General features: G+C 41.0%; 1 protein-coding gene across 2 annotated transcripts in view; it reads left to right on the top strand.

The window, feature by feature from the left end:
* The first annotated feature begins 1306 nt into the window (after positions 1–1306).
* Positions 1307–22933, top strand: part of NMU (neuromedin U) — a 39601-nt gene continuing 17974 nt past the window's right edge. For both annotated transcript variants that reach the window (XM_069976539.1, XM_069976538.1), the window contains exon 1: positions 1307–1532. In XM_069976539.1, the coding sequence (XP_069832640.1) occupies positions 1388–1532 (145 nt within the window). In that variant the 5' untranslated portion in view covers positions 1307–1387. The remainder of the gene's footprint in view (positions 1533–22933) is intronic.

Raw genomic sequence — 22933 nt, 5'->3', positions numbered from 1 at the left:
TCACTATATCATACTGATGCACTAATCACTATATCATATTGATGCACTAATCACTATATCATATTGATGCACTAATCACTATATATTAATGCACTAATCACTATATCATACTGATGCACTAATCACTATATCATACTGATGCACTAATCACTATATCATACTGATGCACTAATCACTATATCATACTGATGCACTAATCACTATATCATACTGATGCACTAATCACTATATATTAATGCACTAATCACTATATCATACTGATGCACTAATCACTATATATTAATGCACTAATCACTATCTTATTGATGCACTAATCACTATATCATACTGATGCACTAATCACTATATCATACTGATGCACTAATCACTATATCATATTGATGCACTAATCACTATATCATATTGATGCACTAATCACTATATCATATGGATGCACTAATCACTATATCATATTGATGCACTAATCACTATATCATACTGATGCACTAATCACTATATCATACTGATGCACTAATCACTATATCATACTGATGCACTAATCACTATATCATATTGATGCACTAATCACTATATCATACTGATGCACTAATCACTATATCATACTGATGCACTAATCACTATATCATATTGATGCACTAATCACTATATCATATTGATGCACTAATCACTATATATTAATGCACTAATCACTATATCATACTGATGCACTAATCACTATATATTAATGCACTAATCACTATATCATACTGATGCACTAATCACTATATATTAATGCACTAATCACTATCTTATTGATGCACTAATCACTATATCATATTGATGCACTAATCACTATATCATATTGATGCACTAATCACTATATCATATTGATGCACTAATCACTATATCATACTGATGCACTAATCACTATATCATACTGATGCACTAATTACTATATCATATTGATGCACTAATCACTATATCATATTGATGCACTAATCACTATATCATATTGATGCACTAATCACTATATATTGATGCACTAATCACTATATCATACTGATGCACTGTAGAGTTTGTAAATGTACTAAAGACCACTATACCTGTGCACCGAATAACTTGTTTTAATAAATTCCCTCTAAGTTCTTCACTTGCTTATTGCTGCGGTGACAGTAGTCAGTGTAGATCCAGAATAATTGGACAGATAGCGCCAGATGTGCGCCCCCGGTGATGGGCAGGGGGCGCTGATGACGCGGGTTGTAGCCGTGCGCACCGCATCTGCTCCTCCACATGGTCCCACTATAAAAGCGCGCAGCCCCGCAGCGCCGCATTCACACTACAAGAAGCTGCGAGCAGGTGGAGGGCTTCTCAGCGCTGTGTCTGGTATAGAGTTAGTGGAGACTGTGCCATGCTGAACCCCGGCTCCTGTGACAGGCAGCTGGCTATGCAGAAGGTCAGTGAGGACACGGCCCAGAGCAGCTGCATCAGGGGGCATTCTACCTGCGGGCTGCTCCTCCTCATCCTCTTAGTATCCTGGACAAGCATCTGTGAAGGTAAGGATCCCCTCCGGCAACAAGTGCCTTCCACTCACACATATTCTATACTCTTATTGGTACTTCTGCTGTAGAACTACAAGTCTCAGCCTGTCATTTCCACTCACAGATATTCTATACTCTTATTGTTATTTCTGCTGTAGAACTACAAGTCTCAGCCTGTCATTTCCACTCACAGATATTCTATACTCTTATTGTTATTTCTGCTGTAGAACTACAAGTCTCAGCGTGTCATTTCCACTCACAGATATTCTATACTCTTATTGGTACTTCTGCTGTAGAACTACAAGTCTCAGCGTGTCATTTCCACTCACAGATATTCTATACTCTTATTGGTACTTCTGCTGTGGAACTACAAGTCTCAGCGTGTCATTTCCAGTCTAAACTCTTTGTAATTTACTGTACAGCTATTACACTGTAAAAGTATGCAACTGGTGGCATCTGGATCCTTCAGAGCTTGATGGAGAAACACACAGATATACAGAAAGGGTGTCATGTAGCATTAGTAGAGGTAGATACAGTGCTGCAACTACAAGCAGATAAAGAAACACACAGATATACAGAAAGGGTGTCATGTAGCATTAGTAGAGGTAGATACAGTGCTGCAACTACAAGGAGATGGAGAAACACACAGATATACAGAAAGGGTGTCATGTAGCATTACTAGAGGTAGATACAGTGCTGCAACTACAAGGAGATGGGGAAACACACAGATATACAGAAAGGGTGTCATGTAGCATTACTAGAGGTAGATACAGTGCTGCAACTACAAGGAGATGGAGAAACACACAGATATACAAAAAGGGTGTCATGTAGCATTACTAGAGGTAGATACAGTGCTGCAACTACAAGGAGATGGAGAAACACACAGATATACAGAAAGGGTGTCATGTAGCATTAGTAGAGGTAGATACAGTGCTGCAACTACAAGGAGATGGAGAAACACACAGATATACAGAAAGGGTGTCATGTAGCATTACTAGAGGTAGATACAGTGCTGCAACTACCAGGAGATGGGGAAACACACAGATATACAGAAAGGGTGTCATGTAGCATTACTAGAGGTAGATACAGTGCTGCAACTACAAGGAGATGGAGAAACACACAGATATACAGAAAGGGTGTCATGTAGCATTACTAGAGGTAGATACAGTGCTGCAACTACCAGGAGATGGGGAAACACACAGATATACAGAAAGGGTGTCATGTAGCATTAGTAGAGGTAGATACAGTGCTGCAACTACAAGGAGATGGAGAAACACACAGATATACAAAAAGGGTGTCATGTAGCATTACTAGAGGTAGATACAGTGCTGCAACTACAAGGAGATGGAGAAACACACAGATATACAGAAAGGGTGTCATGTAGCATTAGTAGAGGTAGATACAGTGCTGCAACTACAAGGAGATGGAGAAACACACAGATATACAGAAAGGGTGTCATGTAGCATTACTAGAGGTAGATACAGTGCTGCAACTACCAGGAGATGGAGAAACACACAGATATACAGAAAGGGTGTCATGTAGCATTACTAGAGGTAGATACAGTGCTGCAACTACAAGGAGATGGAGAAACACACAGATATACAGAAAGGGTGTCATGTAGCATTAGTAGAGGTAGATACAGTGCTGCAACTACAAGGAGATGGAGAAACACACAGATATACAGAAAGGGTGTCATGTAGCATTACTAGAGGTAGATACAGTGCTGCAACTACCAGGAGATGGGGAAACACACAGATATACAGAAAGGGTGTCATGTAGCATTACTAGAGGTAGATACAGTGATGCAACTACAAGGAGATGGAGAAACACACAGATATACAGAAAGGGTGTCATGTAGCATTACTAGAGGTAGATACAGTGCTGCAACTACCAGGAGATGGGGAAACACACAGATATACAGAAAGGGTGTCATGTAGCATTAGTAGAGGTAGATACAGTGCTGCAACTACAAGGAGATGGAGAAACACACAGATATACAAAAAGGGTGTCATGTAGCATTACTAGAGGTAGATACAGTGCTGCAACTACAAGGAGATGGAGAAACACACAGATATACAGAAAGGGTGTCATGTAGCATTACTAGAGGTAGATACAGTGATGCAACTACAAGGAGATGGAGAAACACACAGATATACAGAAAGGGTGTCATGTAGCATTACTAGAGGTAGATACAGTGATGCAACTACAAGGAGATGGGGAAACACACAGATATACAGAAAGGGTGTCATGTAGCATTACTAGAGGTAGATACAGTGCTGCCTCTGACTTCTGCATCTGTCATACAGTGAGAACTTTGTTGGGACCAGAAAGTAACACCAGAAGTTTAGTGTAGTATTTCTGTTTCTACATATCAGATATCCACTTCTCATTAGATGGGTTGTATTCATCCTTATTTGTTACATTGCATTTGCAGTGTTGTCTTTTATAGTTCCTAATATTTTGTTTTCTAGTAAGTTGCCAATTCCTACACCTCCAGAAACATACAGATGTAAGTGTCACCCATAGTGTGTGCCTAGTTCAGCGGAGTCCACCAGGCATCTGTCAGGTGCCTTGTATGTTTGTCACTGAGACTGCACAACCTACTGACCTCTCCATAGACACATGGAGAACTCCTCTTTCCTGTCTGTTCTCATAATTTGGTTTTCTCCAAATACGGCTCATTAAAATGCCATGCATCAGGGAAAGTAGGAACTGACAGCTGGTAAATGAGATTATTAGAGGCCAGCACCCTGAGCACTGGAGCAGGCAAGTGATATATATATATATATATATATATATATATATATATATATATATATATATATACACTTCAAGCACCAGTCTTTCTACATAAAGATATATTTTACTTATGTGTATCATTTAGAACTGAGGTGTAGCGGAGCTAAATTACCGCTTACCTAAATTATTGCTTACCTTCACTGGAGTTACTTTATTATGTTGTTACAAGTGTTTTAAATAAAAGAACATGATAGTATAACTAGGTATAGTACACGTGCCAAGCAGCTTCACCCAGGTCATGCCACTATTTCTCTATAATTTCCACAACTGAGTTACACTAGACTGAATTATATAGTATTAAAATGCCATCAATATGAATTACAGAAGTTAATTCAGCACAAGGGAGTAAGGGGTAACATGAGATGACACCGCTGCATTGCTGCTGAAATGAAGTAATGTATAAGATACAGATGTAGAAAGAGATGCTAGCTTACCCCACTTTCACAGGGGAGGGATATTCCCTAATGCTTGGCACAGCTGTGGCCAAGTTGCAGGGAATCAGGCAGAACACAGAAGGATCCAACAACAAGTCCATCTCTCATGAATGACATAGGACCCCATGTGTGTTTGTTTTCATCATGTCACTGAAGTTTGAGAAGGTCTCACTATGTCATTCAGGAGCGCCAGATATTAGAATTGGGGGAATTTATGTAAAGCAGAAGATACATGGTAGATATTTAAGTTTATGGTCTTGTAATTATTACTAGAAAACCAATAAGAAAAAACAGAATGATGCTTTACAGATCATGACGTCAAGGTTTAATATACTAATATTAGGGTTAGAGGATTCAGCTAACATACCCTATATATTGCAATTTTGCTTTCTATACAGTGCACTGTGCTACATACAAATCAAAATCTGTTTTTATACATATCTGTAAAATGTTATGTATCTGGAATAATGATTTCTCAGGGACATACAGGGAAATTGCTGCCCTAGGTCAAGCATAACTGTAAGAAGTGCCTGGATTTCTTGGTCTAAGTAGGATGGCATGGATGGATATTTATTTTTTTTTACATTCAATTGTGGGCAGCTTCCTACCTTAAAGGGAAGGGGGGTCCATTAATCTGTAGCTCTTCTTCTTTGTGGTCTGAGGACAGGTCTATGGAAAGAACCATACTTCCTCTAGGCTTTAATGGAGGATGCTATGGCCATCTGGCCATTATATTTTTAGCTGGATGTGGCTGTTGCCGCCACTTTTCCTAATAAATCAAGTAAAATTTGTTAGCTGCTGTTTTCATTCTCGAACATGGAAGTACATGCTTGTACTTCCACCTGAATAAAGTTTATTGTGCTGAAAGTTGTGTACCCTACTTTACCAGGGATGTCTTGAAGCTGGTATGATTGATAAGATACTTTCAGCTTACTTTGTGGACTCATGGTAGTTTTTAGTACTTATGTCTGTAATGCATTTGTTGAGCCTATATATTGATCCCCATTGATAGTTATTATAGTTAGAGCAGTATTGAGTGTGTAGATGTTTTCCCTGTTGTGTGTGTGTGTGTGCTTGTGTTGGGGAGTGTACAGTATATTTAATGTACTGAATGTTGTACGCGCTCTGTTACACAGTCTAGTAAAGAATTCTTATACTTCACAATACTTCTCAAACATTATCTTTTGTTTTGCAGCCCTAATAAAATATGATGTGCAAACAGGTCAGGTCATTCATGTTTTCTCTAAATGAGTTTATTGTGTTGTGTATTGTGTTGTCACAGCAGAAATCTGTTTTCCAAGTCAAGTAGATTATAAAGTAATAAAGTGGATTGCTCTGACCGATAACCCTGTCTGATTCCACAGCATGTCTAATAGACCAAAATAGTAAAGGAAAAGATTAATATATTTCAGCATATTTAAAAACTCAGATTTACCTATTCTTTGGGCTGGTACTTTTTTTTTAACAGTATAGAAATGCAGAGAATAAATCTTTCAACATTGGTGATGTATCTCACGGTAGTGTGCCTATACAGTGGCAAATGTCAGAGCCTTTCATTGGAGATATACATTGAGATATCCTCCTGACATATTCAGAAAGAACATTATAGGGCCATACAGCTGCCATCTTGTCATCTTTAAAGGGGTTGGCCACTTTATAGTTAAATAGTTCAGTGAACCGTATTAGTAACTGTACTCACTGTATATACTGACAGCAGCTCCCTGTGTAGAGCTAAAATCAGACTCCTCTCCTCCAGGTTGTGCTCCCTGCTCTGTGGTGATTCTGTCCATAAGATGGCCGACATGCCCCCAGTGTCCTCCATAGACATATACAGGCTCAGTGGTGGACACTGGGGGCGGGGAATGATTACATGCTCCTCCATGTCGGCCATCTTATGGACAGGCTAACCACAGAGCAGGGCAGCACAGCCTGGAGGTGGGGAGTCTTATATTAGCTCTATGAGGTAAACAGGAAGCTGCTGTCAGTAAGTGCTGTGAGTACACTTACTAATACTGTACACTGAACTATTTTACTAAAAAAGAGGATTGGAACACAAGAGTAGAAACCTAAACAGAACTCCACTTTTAATGAGTACTAATAAGAGTCTAATGGTGCGTTTACACAGACAGATTTATCTGACAGATCTTTGAAGCCCAAACCAGGAACAGACTATAAACGGGGATCAGGTCATTATGCAAAAACTGGGATCTATCCTCTTTTCAAATCCATTCCTGGCATTGGCTTCCAAAATCTGTCAGATAAATCTGTGTAAACGCACCCTAATTCAGTCTACTGCGTCTCCTCCCACTAAAACTGCTCACATCCTCATTGATCTAATTGAAGGCAGGTCACATGGAATTTGTATAGGGGGGGTCCAGTTTATTAGCTAAAATGAATGAGCCATTGCAAATAACCCATCACAATTGTTTTTTAAGGCCTCTATATGCAGTGCTTCCTTTCTTCTGTAATAGAAATGATCTGACAGCACCAGGCAGATAATGGGGACACCTATAGAAAACTTATATACGACAGGAATTCTCAGCCTTTTTTATTGGGGCTGAACAGATAGACCAATGCAATGCCTGGGCTTCACCAGACAGACCAAGGTGATGCCTGGGCCTTACTACTTGTAGTTGAAATTCATAATAAAATTACAAATATCTCCCAATTTACCTTACCTTGAACTCTGTAAAAATTGTACATTCCATTCAAAAGCTATAGCAATGTTTTAACCACTTCATCCCCAGGTCTGTCTTTTCTACATCTAAAGGTATCATTTACATTTACAGTAACTCCCCATACTCCCCATACACCTAAATGTTCACTCCTAGATGAACATATGGGGAGGAGTAAGCTGAAGACAGCCAGCTTTGGCAGCAGCTTTTACCTCCCAGAACAGATAGGTCAGTTTGAAATTCTTCATGCCTGACCCTTCTTTCCACCACGTCATCTGTCTGTGGAGAGTTGGGAAGCTGCCATATATTAGAAAGGGTCAGGCATGGAAGGTTGGCCAAACCCACTGCATGCGATGGGTTCAGACAACATTTGGATAAGGTACATGCGTACTTTAAGGGTGCCTGATGGTATGAGAAGCACTGGTCTAAAGTACAATCCTTGAATGGTGTTTTCTCATCAAAGACAACCTCTTTTCCCCTGAGGAGAGCCAGATACTTCTCATATGGCAGCTGCTGCAAGGAAGATGTTGTGTTACATGGAGGCTGCTCAGTAAAGATGAGCAAAACTCCCAAAATTTATATTGGGTAGATTTGCTTAAATTAGTCTGTTTTGATTCACATTTGACTTCAGATAAGAATTAGTACCTAATCAGACTCCTTTCAAAGGCAAGGACCCCTGCTCTCTGGAAAATCTGGGCAAATTTCATTCTGTTAGACTGTATTAGTCCATCTTTACTGTTGGGATGAATGGCTGTCCATGTAATACATGAAAGGCTTGCTTGTTTCCAGGAGTACACTTTAGGGTAGTATTGTACATTAGGGGAGGAGATTTATCAAACATGGTGTAAAGTGACACTGGCCCAGTTGCCCCTAGCAACTAATCAGATTCCACCTTTCATTTTCCAAAGAGTCTGTGAGGAATGAAAAGTGGAATCTGATTGGTTGCTAGGGGCAGCTGAGCCGGTTTTACTTTACACCATGATTGATAAATCTTCCCCTAGGTGTTAGTACTGCTTCAGTAGAAAAAGGCTATATACTATCCAATATCATTTTGGTTTATATTTTATAACCCTTATAGAATGCCTTATATTATTGTATTTTTCACTTATAAAGCAGTAAGCAGATAAACAAATATCATGAAACCAGTATTATCATTGACAAATTTCTAGTAGTAAATAAAATAAAAAATTATATCACTACCTATGTTCTTTACCTGTTGTCAATGAAAGTTTATCTTTGTTGGACATGATTCTAAGTTTTAGGGACAACAAAAAGGCCCTCAAGGGTCAAACACACTTTTTATGTAATATATGATTTCCTTACAAGTTAAGGGAGTCTCAAGGACTTTATTTCTGGATCAATTCTGGTGTTTTCCAAGCAAAAGAGTACACATGTATATTAGTGTGTAAAGTCAGCTTCCTTCTGATGCAATGTGTATGTGTTTACATCCAGTTAGTATAAGGAAATAATGTTAGAGGTCAGTTAGCATTGTAGAAATCATCCAATGAAAATGGGCCACTGATCAGCTGAGAGGATCTTTTGTGCAGCCAATAAAATCATTGTTATTGGTTGCACCTCGCCCTGTGTAAACTGGTGATATGCAGCTGACAATGATAAGTTTAAGGGGCCACACTTGTGAAGACTTGGTAAATGAGCGTCGATCTGCAGTCTGTTTGGGGTATCACAGTGTAAAATATATTGCATCTACAAGAAAAATGCTAGTACATAGCTGAGCTCACTCCCTACAGTTTTAGATCTTGTCCCTCTAGGACAACAGCTTTATCCAGATCCTTTATTCAGAGTAGGAACTTTCCTGTTTCCATCCTAAGAGGAAACTCTCAACCCAACTTTGCATCAGAGTCGCTTATCTTGAATCTGGGTTTGAATGGATTTAAGTTTGTTTATTTTGGGGGAAATAGTAGTTCCCTAAAACTTTAGCAGGTCATTTTGTGCCCATTCTCCCTCATACAGGGAGGAAACTTCAACTAGAAAATAACTTTACTTTAATATATAACTTTTAAAAGCAACAATCCCTCTAGACTGAAAAGAAAATCAGGCTCACATATGTAGCTAGCGGATGAGATGTAAGCAGATTATGACACCCCTATACACTTATTCCCCTCACACATTAAATGAGTCAGCACAGTTACTGGTGTTAGAGTACTCCTAGAACATTATACTTAGTAAGGGTCCTATTAGGCAAAGCAATTAACGATCACAATCAAGAGCTACCTGAAATCACCATATTACACAAAAGGATAGCCGTTAGTTATGATCATTACTACCTTTGTTTACTGTATCTGATCCCAGCAATTGAACGAACTATGTGGAATCGCTTTGTATTTTTTGCATGAACAGTCTGGTGCTGGCGCGGGAATGTCGGTGGCGTGGAAATTTTTATAAACCGCCGCCCAGCTCACACACTCAAAGCTGTTCGTTTGCCATGCATCGGCCCGACTCTATGCATTGGGGACGTGCCTACCGGCCCCAAGTGTGACGATCTCCCCTCCCCTCTGTGACGTGGCTTGGGAATAGACCTACGCCGTGTTCGGGAACCAGGCAGCGATTCACAAAAAGGACTGCAGCACCTGCATCCCTGTGCCCTCGGCGGTCTGTTCGTGTAAAAAACACAAAGCCATGTACCTAGTGAGACATTGACTTCAATCAATTGTATTTTAATTCCTGATCACTAACTGACACAGTCAATGCATGCTCTTTCACTTAGTAAATTGTTACTCCTAGTCATTTTAAAGGGGTTGTCTAGAATTAGAAGAACACAACTACTCTTGGAAAAGCAGCACCATAACTGTCCTTAGGTTGTGTGTGGTATTGTTATACAGCTCAATTCACTTTACAAGAACTGAGCTGTAAAACCACACCCAAACTAAGAACAAGAGTGGTTGCGCTTTTCGGAAGAAAGTCGCAGTGTTTTTGTAAGCCTGGAGAACCCCTTTAAGACTACATATGACTTATTGGCCGAGTGTAGAATTCACACTTTCCCTAGACCATCATTAAAGTACTTGCCACAAATAGGAAGTCTTAGCATAGAGGCCCAGAACTGATATGGGAATGTATCTCCTTACAGGCCAGAAGGAAATTATCTGGGTTTAAAGTAAACCAATCATGAGGATTTAGGGTTCCGAGTTACAATAATGATGTTCTTAAGAATGCTGCAGCGTATATCGTACCATATAAGCTGTTTATTTGCCATTGCTTCTGTCTCCTCAAAAATGTATTTTTATTCCTTCCGTGCTGTATGCAAAACAGTGTCAACTAGTTATGTTAGTGGTGTCTCTACCTCAATAGTCATGGCTCCTGGGCTGTAACCACTTCCCTCCGTGCTGTAATCTCACCTCTGAATGATGTAGCAGGCTCCTGGCCTGGGAATCACGCCCAGACAGGCAGGATTAAAGCTTGGAAGGCAGTGACTACAGCCTGGGGAACTGTGACTAGTTGTGGGAGAGTCGCCACCCACATGACTAGTTAGCGCTGATTTACATACAGCATGAAAAGGAAGAAAAGTAAATTTTCATGAAGATGGAGAAAACGACAAACTAGCAATGTATATGGTAGTAAATGCTGCAGCATTTTACTGTACATCAGAACTCGGAACACTAACTTCTCATGATTGGTTCCTTTTAAAGGATACTTGTCGCGCAAGTTACAATAAAGAAGTTGTGCTTCATGATAGATTGGTTTTATGAATAAAAAGCAGAGTACACCCTGGCAGGACTTCTAGGAGTGTCCTTACCCCGTATGTGCACAATGACACAATAAAGCTGTCAGTCATCTTGTGTGGGTGGGATAAGCCCGGCTCTCATTGCCTGTCCTAGAAGTCTCTCTGCTTATTACTCAGAAATCCTGTATATCATGGTGCTTAACCTCTCTATTTTACCCTGCTCTCAGATAGAGCAGCAGAACAAACATAATAATAACATTACTACAGGGGAGACTATCTTTATTGTTCTATTCACTCCTGGTTCTTCTGATCCGCCCAGGCATCTCTTCACCTCCTTACTTTCAGCTCTTTATTACACTATGCATCTGATGCTCGCAGACAAGCAAACAATGTCTAAATGAAATTTGTGACCTTTCAATGTTCCGAGCAGAACAGGGATTCCTAATTGTGTTTGTGTTACTTTGTAGAATCCTTGAGGCTGTCTCTGTCACTTTATAAATAAGCCAGGAGTTTCCACATATATCGACTTCACTTTTGCCTATTAATCTTTATGTAACACCTTAGTTTATATGCACATATTTAGTATCTATGTAAATATTGTATCGAGTTATAATGCAACATTATGGAAATGTAATTGATTGGACGGATATTTTAATCTAGATATTTACTGTCACATCTATGCATTTCGAAATTTGAATTCATCACCATGTTAATGATATATGGCATACTGCCACTGTCAGGCCATGTACACTGTCAGCGGGGTCTAGCCATGAGCCGCATTAATGTGAATAATTCGGAGAGAATTAACCGTATGAGTGATAGTACTTCCAGGTGCAATGTAACGTCATAGATATTCTTAGTGAAGGGTTCTGCTTATTACAGGGCTCACTTCAGTAGTAGACAATATTAGATTGACTAATACAAAACACCAAGGGGGAGATTTAGACTAGACAGTATCAACTAATGGTGCATTTACACAGACAGATTTATTTTATAGATTTTGGAAGCCATAGCCAGGAATGGATTTGAGAAGAGAAGAAATCTTAGTCTTTCCTTTATGACCTGTTCCCTGTGTATAGTCTGTTCCTGGTTTTGGCTTTAAAAATCTGTCAGATAAATCTCTCTGTGTAAACGCACCATTAGACTAGACAGTCTACACATGCACCAGATTAATTAAACAGCATGCTGTGATAAATCTGGTGCCTTTGTAAACTAATTTTATACTGTCTAATAGTATTTTTTTACATCCCACCAGTGTACCAGAAGCACAGTGTAAATGGAGCCATAGAGGACAAGTAATTGTTGAAGCAGATTTCTACCCTTATTTGATCAGCTCATAGTATTGACACTTCTATTTGCCTAAAGGCCCCTATACTTCGGTTGGCTGAACTCACTGCTCGTGGCAGGTTTGGGGGTCAGTATAAAGTGTATATGGCTCTCCCGAAAGACTTGACCGACTGATAAGTTTTTATAGAGATAAGCTGCTGCCAGATCTCCCTATACAGAACATAGGAGTGTTCAGCCCGTGCCAAATGTTCCCGTGTGTGGGAAGGGTGGGAGGAATTATAGTTGGTGTATGCCCACTTTTGATATCAGTCTCTTTGCAAAATGAAATCTTGATATATGATCCTATAGTCCATAACTGGGACTTACAACGCTGATGGTAAGTATGCAGCCAGTGTTGTGCATTTGATGATGTCCTTTTATAATGGTTGTATCAACAGATGAGTAATGAGTTGTCAAATGTTGTTTTCTGCTTTTGGCTTGTAGAACCTGGAATTGGTGTAAGACGCTGATTCTAGGAACAGAGCTAATCACGGCAGTAATAAAATCAGCATGTGCTTATGTAATTATGTGTAAAATAATCTCAGCAATAAGCTGTAACCAAATCAAATAATTAATTACGGTGATCGGAGCGGATTTATACCTCCGCTTTACTCCACAGAATTATCCTCTTAAGTTTGGCAGCGTGTAGCACATGAGCGTGTTAAAGGTTCCCCCAGGCACGCACACAAGGGAATTGGCTATAGTCATATTATAAATTGGGATGTGACCAGTGCTGCTTGTCCAGGCAGTGGTGAGGGTAATGGTACACTGCTTTTCTCTCCTTACTCTGGTAACTCTATTTCATTTATTATATTTATCATCTATACGTGTATGAATCTTAGGTCTATGAAGAATGTATCTACAAAAATACAAAGACCATCAATTAAATATCTTTATGCAGGGTTGAAGTGATTATAAAATGAGAAGGCTGCTGGATAGTTAGTACAAAGCAGGCAATTGTACGAGCCTCTATTTAGATGGATGTATAATCTCATAGGCTACATAAAGAGTTTCTGACTTCTGAACACAATACAAAAAATTATGTTGCAAATTGTGCCAAAAATGGCACAACTGCTTCATGGTGAAAAGTAACAGTGGTAACAATGATCTGCAAACATAACACATGTAGGCAGAAGGACAGCAAGTCAAACACAGGAGGGAAGATCATCACGTCTGGAGCAATTTGCAAAAAAAAAAAAAAACTATCCAGCATGATTCCCACTACATTTCCAGTCTGTGTTAGACACTACAGGCTACATGCACCCACTGTGCCTAAAGCTACTAGGCAGCAAGACTCAAATATGCTCTGTACCTGTTTATGTACTGTATTTTGGTATTGCTCAGATCTACAGGGAAGCATGCAGCTAAGCATTATGCCTTTAGTTCAGCTCAGCTCTCCTGAAAAGGACTCCAAGATTTTTCATTCCATTCTTTGAGGAGAACCAATGGGCCAAGCACTTCTGCCTCATAGTTTTCAGTGATTAGTGCAATCTTGGAACCATAACCCCACTGATCAAAATTTCTTACATGTCACTATGACACGTCAGAGGTTTGCTAAACAAGATTGTACTAGTTTCAGCATGTTTTTGCTTAAAATACCTTTGACATAAAGTTGTGTGGTCCTTTCATTTTCAGTGTTGTGTTGTCTCAGCAGCTCACCGACTCCTCTCTCCTGAGACAACGCATATGAGTAGACTTGGCTGGATCCTGTCTCCAGTCTCATCCTCTAAATTATGTCACCATCTCTTACCATCTATATCAGAATATTTAATGAAGAATGAGGCGTGTTTTCAGCATGCTGCCTTGTGCAGAGTTTTAGTGTAACTTCACACTATGGGGGACATGTATGAAAAGGTGTAAATGCCTTTTTAGGCGCAGATGGGGCCGATCGGCGTAACAATATTCGCAAATGGTATTTTTGTGAATATTTTTTTCGCATCTGCCCCATCTGTGCCACCTTCACCACGGGCGGAGAGGGGGCGTTCAAGGGGGGGTGCAGCTGCACATAGGTTTGAGCTAGCGTAGCCAATGCGCCACTACATAAATCCCCTGAGCTCTGGAGCTGCTGGGACATTTGTAATATCTTTTTCCTTCATACCCTTGGCTTTTCCATTCACTAATCTTTATGGCTTACCATAACAATAATAATAATGCTTATGTATAAAGAGCACTTTACAATTTTGGGGCTACATAAACCAATAGGGTTTTTTGGGGGGTACATAAACCATAGACAATCATCCATTACATAATTACACACTAATTACTGAAACAAGGAGTGAGGATCCTACTAGCAAACACTTACAGTCTATGAGGAATGGGGTTAAGGCAAAAGGCAAAAAGGGCTTTATGTGTATAATGGTCCAGCCATCGTATAGAAATAGAGTCATGCACATAAAGGTAGATGTGCCAGTCCTGTGTGCAGATGCAAAGTGCATGAAGTATAGGGGAAGATTGCTGACTGAAAGGTGAGAAGGGAGGTAGGAATGTCTTTCAGGGAATCTTATAACCCTGCCTAAAAAAAAAAAAAAAAAAAAAAGAATCTTTAGGACACCCTTAAAGAGAATCTGTCAGCTCCTGGGCACTACCTAAGGTGCTGACAGCGTGCTGTAGCTGGCAGTCCCCTAGTGAGCATGGTGCCCTTTTGGTAGTTTTCCGTGCAGCGGATTATGTACAATCTTATGTCTCCTACTGTACTAAAGAGTCACAGAGCAGCTGTTCGTGCCACACTCAGACATGCATCCTCCTCCCTCTTCATAAATAATCAATGCTGCCCAGCCTCCTGCTCGCTCAGCTGTCAGATTGCTGATCAGTCCTCTGTAGGCAGTTTATGTCTGATAGAATCTCTTTCTCAAATGTGTTGGAGCTGTGGTCTAGGGGTAACTCACCTGTCTCTGGTTTGAATCCCCTGATGGAAATTAAATAGATGTCTTTTTTTCCTCATTATTGTACCATTTTGAAGGCTATGTTCACACACAGTATTTTTGCTCAGTATTTTGGTCAGTATTTTGCAACCAAAACCAGGAGTGGATTGAGAACACAGAAAGGCTATGCTCTCACACTGTTATTCAACAGTGTGAGAATATAGCCTTTCTGTGTTTTCAATCCACTTCTGGCTTTGGTTGCAAAATACTGAGAAAAAATACTGTGTGTGAACATAGCCTTAAAAATGATACAATAATGAGAAAAAAAGACATCTGTTTAATTTCCATCAGTGAATTTGAAACAGAGAATGAACTGCCGACAGGAATGAACTCTAGACAGGTCAGTTACCCCTAGACCACAGCCCCAACACATTAGGTAGAAGAGATTCAATTATACCTGAGTGTTTCTGATCTGCAATCTGACAGCTGAGCGATCAGGAGGCCGGGCAGCATTGATTATTCATCAAGAGGGAGGAGGATGCATGCCAGAATGTGGCACAAACAACTGCTCTGTGACTCTTTATTACAGTAAGAGACATAAGATTTTACATAATCCGCTGCACGGAAAATTACGAAAAAAAGACACCATGCTCACTGGGGGCTGCAAGCTACAGCACACTTTTAGCAGCTTAGGTAGTGCCCAGGAGCTGACAGATTAAAACTATTGGTGTGGAAATGAGGAAAGAGCTTTAGAGATTGCAACCACATGGAAAGGACAGATTCTGAAAATGGAGAGTTATAGCATTTACTATGCAAAATATGTGCAACGTTACATCTCACTTATCCACAGTGTGCACAACAGCTTGTATTCCTATTGAAAACAACAGGACATGTATTGCACACTTTCTCATATGCATTGCAGCATTTTTCTCTAATAAAATATATTGCAAATTGACTCATACAACATTTGTTTAAAGGGAACGCCGACTTTTTTTGGTCTAATTAACACACATTACAAAGTTAGAGCCTCCTGGAAAAAGCTAGACGCGAAACGTGCGTTGGAGGAGCAGCACTTACCCACATCACAGGTAGTGTTATTCTGTTACTTAACCTCCTTTTGGCTGCTATTCAGACAATGGGCTCTGTGCAATTGTTTGTGACTATTTAAGCCACTATTGGAGGGTCAGTGCAATGTTAAACTATAGATCCAGGTTTGTGTAAATAAGTGTACCTCTTTTCATTGTGCTCTATACATATAGTTCTGTTTCCTGTGAAGTGTGATGCCCAGGGGCGGATTAACTTTACCATAGGCCCCGGGCTGTTCACCAAGCCTGGGCCCCCCCCACCCCACTGTAACTATGGCAGCACTAGCCTGGCGTTCATAGTACAAGACAGATAATGTCATGATGTCCTGATTTGTGCAAAATTGCCATGAAAAAAAACAGATTTTTTTGCAAATCATGGCGGAAGTGTAGCCAGAAGACAGTACACCACTGAAAGTATAAGTCTTTTGGGGTGGTCATGGGCCCCCCAGGAGCTCAGGGCCCCGGGTTGCCGCCCGAAACGCCCCTATTATAATCCACTACTGGTGATGCCTATGTGTATTGCTATGAGATCATCTTTTTAATACTGTTGGATTATGTAGTTTAACAAACTTTTGAATAAAGATTATGTTCTGTGATAGACTTTTTTTGACTTAGGACAAGCTGTTGCTTTGTCTATATAGGAATTCACATTACAAAGTTATATAACTTTGTAATGTATATTAATAAGCTGGCCCCTGTTCCCCCCTGTCCCCTCCTCGACCCCCGACATACCTAATAACTGTCGACCACGCCCTCTTCTCCTGGCACCATCTTGTCCTCTTCTCCCAGCAATCTGTTTGGCTGAGCAAGCTGGAAGCCATGTGATGCAATTCAGCCAATGAAAAGGCTGCAAATGAGCATGCGCACCAGTAGCCTTTTCTCTACCATTAACTTCACTGAAACCCGGAAGTGAGGGAGATCCGAAGGTGCCGATTAGAGCTCCCATTGACCTCCCATTGACTCCCATTATGAGCAGGAGGCTAATGGCATTCCGCTAGTTTTGCTCAGTGGTGTCACATCCGTGGCCGCGGCACATACCTCTCGCCACGCCGCTGCTGCCCCATCTCCTGCTCTGTGCCGGGGCTCCTCCTTCAGCTCCCTGTCTGCCCAAAGGGCGCGTCCCTGCCTCCTAGGGAGCGCGCGCGCCGGCTCTGCTGTAACTTAAAGGGTCACTGTGCCTTTAATTGACTGCTGCTCTGCTCTGAGATTTTCCTATAAATTGCAGCCCTGCCCCACCACAGGTGTTGGAGCCTCTGCATGCTTCCTAGTGTGTTTAGTCCCAGCTACCTGTTTGTGCCTATCCTGTGTACCTGCACATTGTTTCTGCTACCTGCGGTTCCCTGTATCCAGCTGCCTACCTGCCTGTCTGCCTGCTTGCCTACTGTTCCAGCTACACCTCGTCTGCCATCACTAGCAAACCAAGCCAGGGGTAGCGACCTGGGGGTTGCCTGCCGCAGCAAGTCCATCCCGCCTTGCGGCGGGCTCTGGTGAAAACCAGCGGCCCCTTAGACTCCGCTCCCTGGTGCGGCTTACGCCATCGCTAGTGACGGTCCAGTGGATCCACGACTCCAGTCGTTACAAGTGGGAACGAGGCCTAAAGGAGAATTGTTGGCAGGTTAGACAATTCTAACCTGCTCATAGCTTCCTAGTGTCCATGGGGCACTGAGGTTCAGCGTCGTCCCCATGTTGCTTATTCTGAAATATATTCTCTGCCCGGTAAGCCATTAGGAGCACTGGGGGTGGGGCCTAGCCCCGCCTTGCACAGCGATTCTAGCGGACAACGGTACCCCCGCCACCAGTGCTCTCAATGGCTTACAGGGCAGAAGATAACAGCAGGGGAACAGCACCGAAGGCCAAGGTAAGAGACATACCTTCATCCTCAGTGCCCCATGCACAACAGGGAGCTATCAACAGCTTAGACTTGTCTAACCTGCCGATAGTTCCCCTTTAATAAATGTAGGCTCATAATGTTATTGCCAACAAAGTTGTACTGAATAGATTTCATGTACAAAATGAAATGTAAAAACAAAGGGGGAATTGGCAACGACTCCCCACTGGTGTGCATCTCTATAGATTTATTTAGAAGCACTGGCTCTTAAAGGGATTGTCTGGGAAGCAGAAGACAGCTCCCTGGACCTAAAACTTTTTCAGCTCCCCCTTCCGAGACATGGAGAAACTATGCCCACACACTATGGGCCCTATTCCACTGGACGATTATCGTTCAGATTATCGTTAAATCGTTCGAATCTAAACGATAATCGTTCGGTTGAAATGCAGTAACGATTAACGACCGAACGAGAAATCGTTGATCGCTTTATAAGACCTGGACCTATTTTTATCGTTGCTCGTTCGCAAAACGTTCGCAAATCGTTCGCATTGAATAAGACATCGTTCGGTCGTTCGCAATAGATACGAACGCAATAGCGAAGAAATACGGAAGAAGAAACGATCGCAATTACGATCATAAGTAACGATTATCGTTCCATGGAAATGAGTGAACGTTTTCAGGTCTTTCGCAATAGCGGTCGTTTGAGATCGTTAATCGTTAACGATTATGCTAACGATAATCGTCCGGTGGAATAGGGCCCTATATCCAATATGTCATGATGTGCTGGCGCAGTTCCGTCCACAGACAATGAAGGGCACTTCTGAGACGTGGACTGAGAGGAGCCAGAGAGCAGGAGTCTGCCTGTGCACTGTGCAAACTGGAATAGACTTCCACTATGACTTATGCCACTGGTATAATTAAATCATAGTAAATCTGATGAGTCCACATAGCCATGCCCCTTTTGGGAATGTGCTCTGGCCACTTTTTTATGCCAGGATGCTGGTATAAATGGAAGATAAATTCCCCCTGCAAAACAGTTACACAGAAATGTACTCCATAACTCTTTACCTGAAAATACACAACTTGACGACTTTTCTTTTCTCTGACTTCAATGCTCAGAATGTTAGGCGCTACACTGAATGACACATTTATAGAGCACTGAACGTCAGCAGTTGTCCAAAGATAGGAAAACATTCATTACTTGATGTGCTGGCAAGTCGTAAGTCATAATATAGTTATATATAGTTATACTGCTAGTGTAGCAAAATGCAGACCAGGTCTTTGGCGAAAGAGATACAATGTTTATTCATTGGCATTTCCAGACAATAAGAGGATTCTTGGGGACAATGGATTAGTTGTTGTTACATCACTATGTGTAATAGACGTTCATAGAATGAAGTCTGAATCACTTGTTGCATATTGTCTACATGTTAATACACAATTAGCTGTAGTCTTATTTTTCTGCAAGCACTTTTTTTTTTTTATAGGTGTGTATAGAAAATTAACAGTAAATAAAAACTTGTTGAACCTCAGTAGATCTCATGCAGAGATCTGTTTGTGCTTTGAAAATCAGACATGATGTTTAACTCCTTCAGGAATTGACTGATTTTGGCCTTCATGACCAGAGCCCATTTTTTTAAATCTAACCTGTCTCCCTTTATGCGGTTGTAGCTACGTGATGCTATATCTTTTCTTTCTGATTCTGAGATTGTTTTTTGTGACATATTGTACTTTAGGTTAGTGGTAAATTTTGGCCGATATGCAAAAAATTTTTTGTGAAAGATGCTATTTTTTCATGAAAAAATTACAAAATTAGCATTTTTCTCATTTTTAATTTTCTGCAGTCACCGCACAGGTTTAATCATGTAATAATCTTATTGCCAGTGTCATTACGCAGGCGGTGATACTAAATATCGTATGTTTATCCCATGAATGTTTAAATTCTGTTATTGTAGATTTACCAACCACCTCTGCTGGATGTTCGTTCCAAGCATCTACTGCTCTTTCTGTAAAGTAATATTTTCTCACGTTGCTTCTGATCTTTCCCCCAACTAACCTCTCACTGTGTCCTCTTGATCAGTTCAGTTCAGTTTTTTTCTAAAAACACTTCCCACCTGAACATTCTATTCTTTCCTCCAGACTATACAGATTGAAATCCTTAAGTCCTTCCTGATATGGTTTATGCCTGGATCCCTCCACCACTTTTGTCAGTAGCCCTTGAAGAGTACAAGTCAAATGCCTTGGACTGTATCAGAAAAATGCGTTTTTCTACAGGATAAGGAGTCAAAGAGGCTTTCCTGAGCTCCTGAATTGTAGCAAGTTGTAACACCTCCATACTCCCCCTAAACTCTTAAACGGAACCAATCAGCCCAATTGGGCTGATATGGTTCCCTAGAGAACTCTATACAGCTCCTGAGCAGCCTGCAGCACATAGTGGCTGCAGTAGAAGCGGTATACCGAAGAAAAAGAGGTTTTATTATCGGAGCATGCAGCAGGCAGAGGCAGGGAGGTCATCATCTGGATGATTGACAGGCAGAGAGGCCTGTTACTAGCCTCTCTCCCTGTTAATCATCCCACCAAGCATGCTGACAGGCAGAGAGCGGTGCTGCTCTTGAGCTGTATACCGTGCTCCAGGAAACCATATCAGCCCAATGGGGATGATTGGTTCCCTTTAAGGGACCCAAGATGGACTTATAACATAAGTCCATGGAACCGTTCCAAGTTGAGTGTGCAGAGAGTACGGAGAAGCAGCTCTCAGTGCTTCTCCTCTCTAGTTCTAGCAATTGGTTAGGGTCTGATCACCCCAGCCAATCAAAACTTTTGGTATGTACCTGCTTAGGTGTCTTGGAAGTGGTACTTCAAAAAAGGTACTCCAAAAAATAAGGGCTTATGTGGGTTTCTAGGTGAAAAAGTGCAAGTGCTATGGCCTTTTAAGCACAAGGAGGAAAAAACAAAAAAGCAAAAATTGAAATTGGCCGGGTCCTCTAAGGGTTAAAAGAAGGAAAAAAAAAAAACACTGGAGTTCCTTTAATAAGCTATTCTCCCCAGTGACAAGAGTGGTCTTCCATTTCCAGGAAATGTCTCAAGAAAGGAAACATGTTCAGTGTCCTTGGTTGGCCCTGACCTTCAGTTGGCCTCAGAGAAAGTTCATTCTGCATATTGCGGCATAAATAGAAGAAAGATCATCCCATAGTAATGAGTAGAGATGGTCCGAACCTGCTAAGGCTGTATTCCAGTTTCCTCAAGCTGTATCCACCCACTGCACGGAGCGGCCAGACAGCGGGAATCTGATGCCGAGAGTTCGGGTTCATACGAACCCGAACCTCGGCAGGTTCGGACCATTCTTAGTAATGAGGTCTTCAGAAAATGTTGGTGTTTATATCCTCTTGTCTTTAGGGCAATAATGCTTTATTTTCAAATAATGTTTCACGGGAAAAGGAGTCTTGCACAGTTCCATGGGAATATGAGTCCAATTTCCATCTAGTGCTGGTTCTCTCTCACCCAGAGCCCAATAGCAATACGCTCTTGCCTGCAAAGTATACTGTTAAGTCAGAATAACTTCAAGACCAAGGTGAGAGTCAAGGATTACCTTAAGGCTGACATTTCCCTTCAACAGGTTTTAAGTTCCAGTGTAAAATTACTCCAAGAATCATGCCTAGATTATTGTGAAAAATTTCAGTGAGTTCTCTCAAATACCAGACTCTGCTTCTGCTTCAAGAACCGCTCTATCTTACTTTCACCAAGGGATCACCTATTTCTCAGAGTCACTTCAACCACTGTACTGTGCCAGTCCATTCCACATAGGAACTATTCCTACCCAAATAAATTCCTGTCCAGTCTTTCACTTTGGGGTTTCCCTGATATTTCTCATCTATAGAATGGTCGTCTGGCCAGATATTCTGCTGGGGCTCTTCCTGTTTCCCGTACTTCTTCTCCAACCTTCTACACCTCTCAGGTCTAGTAGAGTATATCCACTTCCTCTACCAGAGACCAAGCCAATGTCAGCATTAATCAGAGAAATTATGGACAAACGCTTTACACTAATCTTCTCTGCAGGAACTGGAGCTTATTAGGACCTTGCATTAACTATTCACCATGGAATAAAATTACTATGAAAATAATTCTCTTTCCCTGCTCTATGTTATGTGACCTGGACGGACAGATAATGTAAGTCTATGGGGCTGTCCAGGATGGATGGACACAAACCGGGAAGAGAGAACACGCTCGGACTTCTCTCAGCTTGTTCTCCTAATCAGTTGAGGTCTGAACACTCTGGAAACGGATTAAAACTTTGGACATGTCTCTGTGACATGTCAAAAGTTGTTTTTTTTTATAATGACAGGGACACTTTAAAGGACAACTCCGGCCAAAACTATTTTTTAATATGTTATTACTTACGGAAAGTTAGACAAATTTCTAATGTACATTAATTATGGGAAATGCACATATAGGGCTATTTCCCTTAATTTAGTAGATCAGGGAGACTTCAGATTCTCTAAAAAGAGATGACGTCACGAACCGGGGGTGTAATTACAATGGAGTGTCCAGCAGGGGAGCACTATATATACAAGTCAATGAGTACCATTGACTTCTATATATAGTGCACCCCTGCTGAACACTCCATTGTAATTACAATGGATGTGTATGTAAATGTAATACAGTATAAAGTGTTTTTGATTGAATACATTTATGGAATACTTTGGGGAGCAAGTGTCCTTGCTCCCCAAAG

Source organism: Dendropsophus ebraccatus, chromosome 7 (assembly GCF_027789765.1).
Source record: "Dendropsophus ebraccatus isolate aDenEbr1 chromosome 7, aDenEbr1.pat, whole genome shotgun sequence".
Taxonomy (NCBI): Eukaryota; Metazoa; Chordata; class Amphibia; order Anura; family Hylidae; genus Dendropsophus; species Dendropsophus ebraccatus.
Note: the sequence above shows the minus strand (reverse complement) of the source record. Positions and strands in the feature narration are given on the sequence as shown.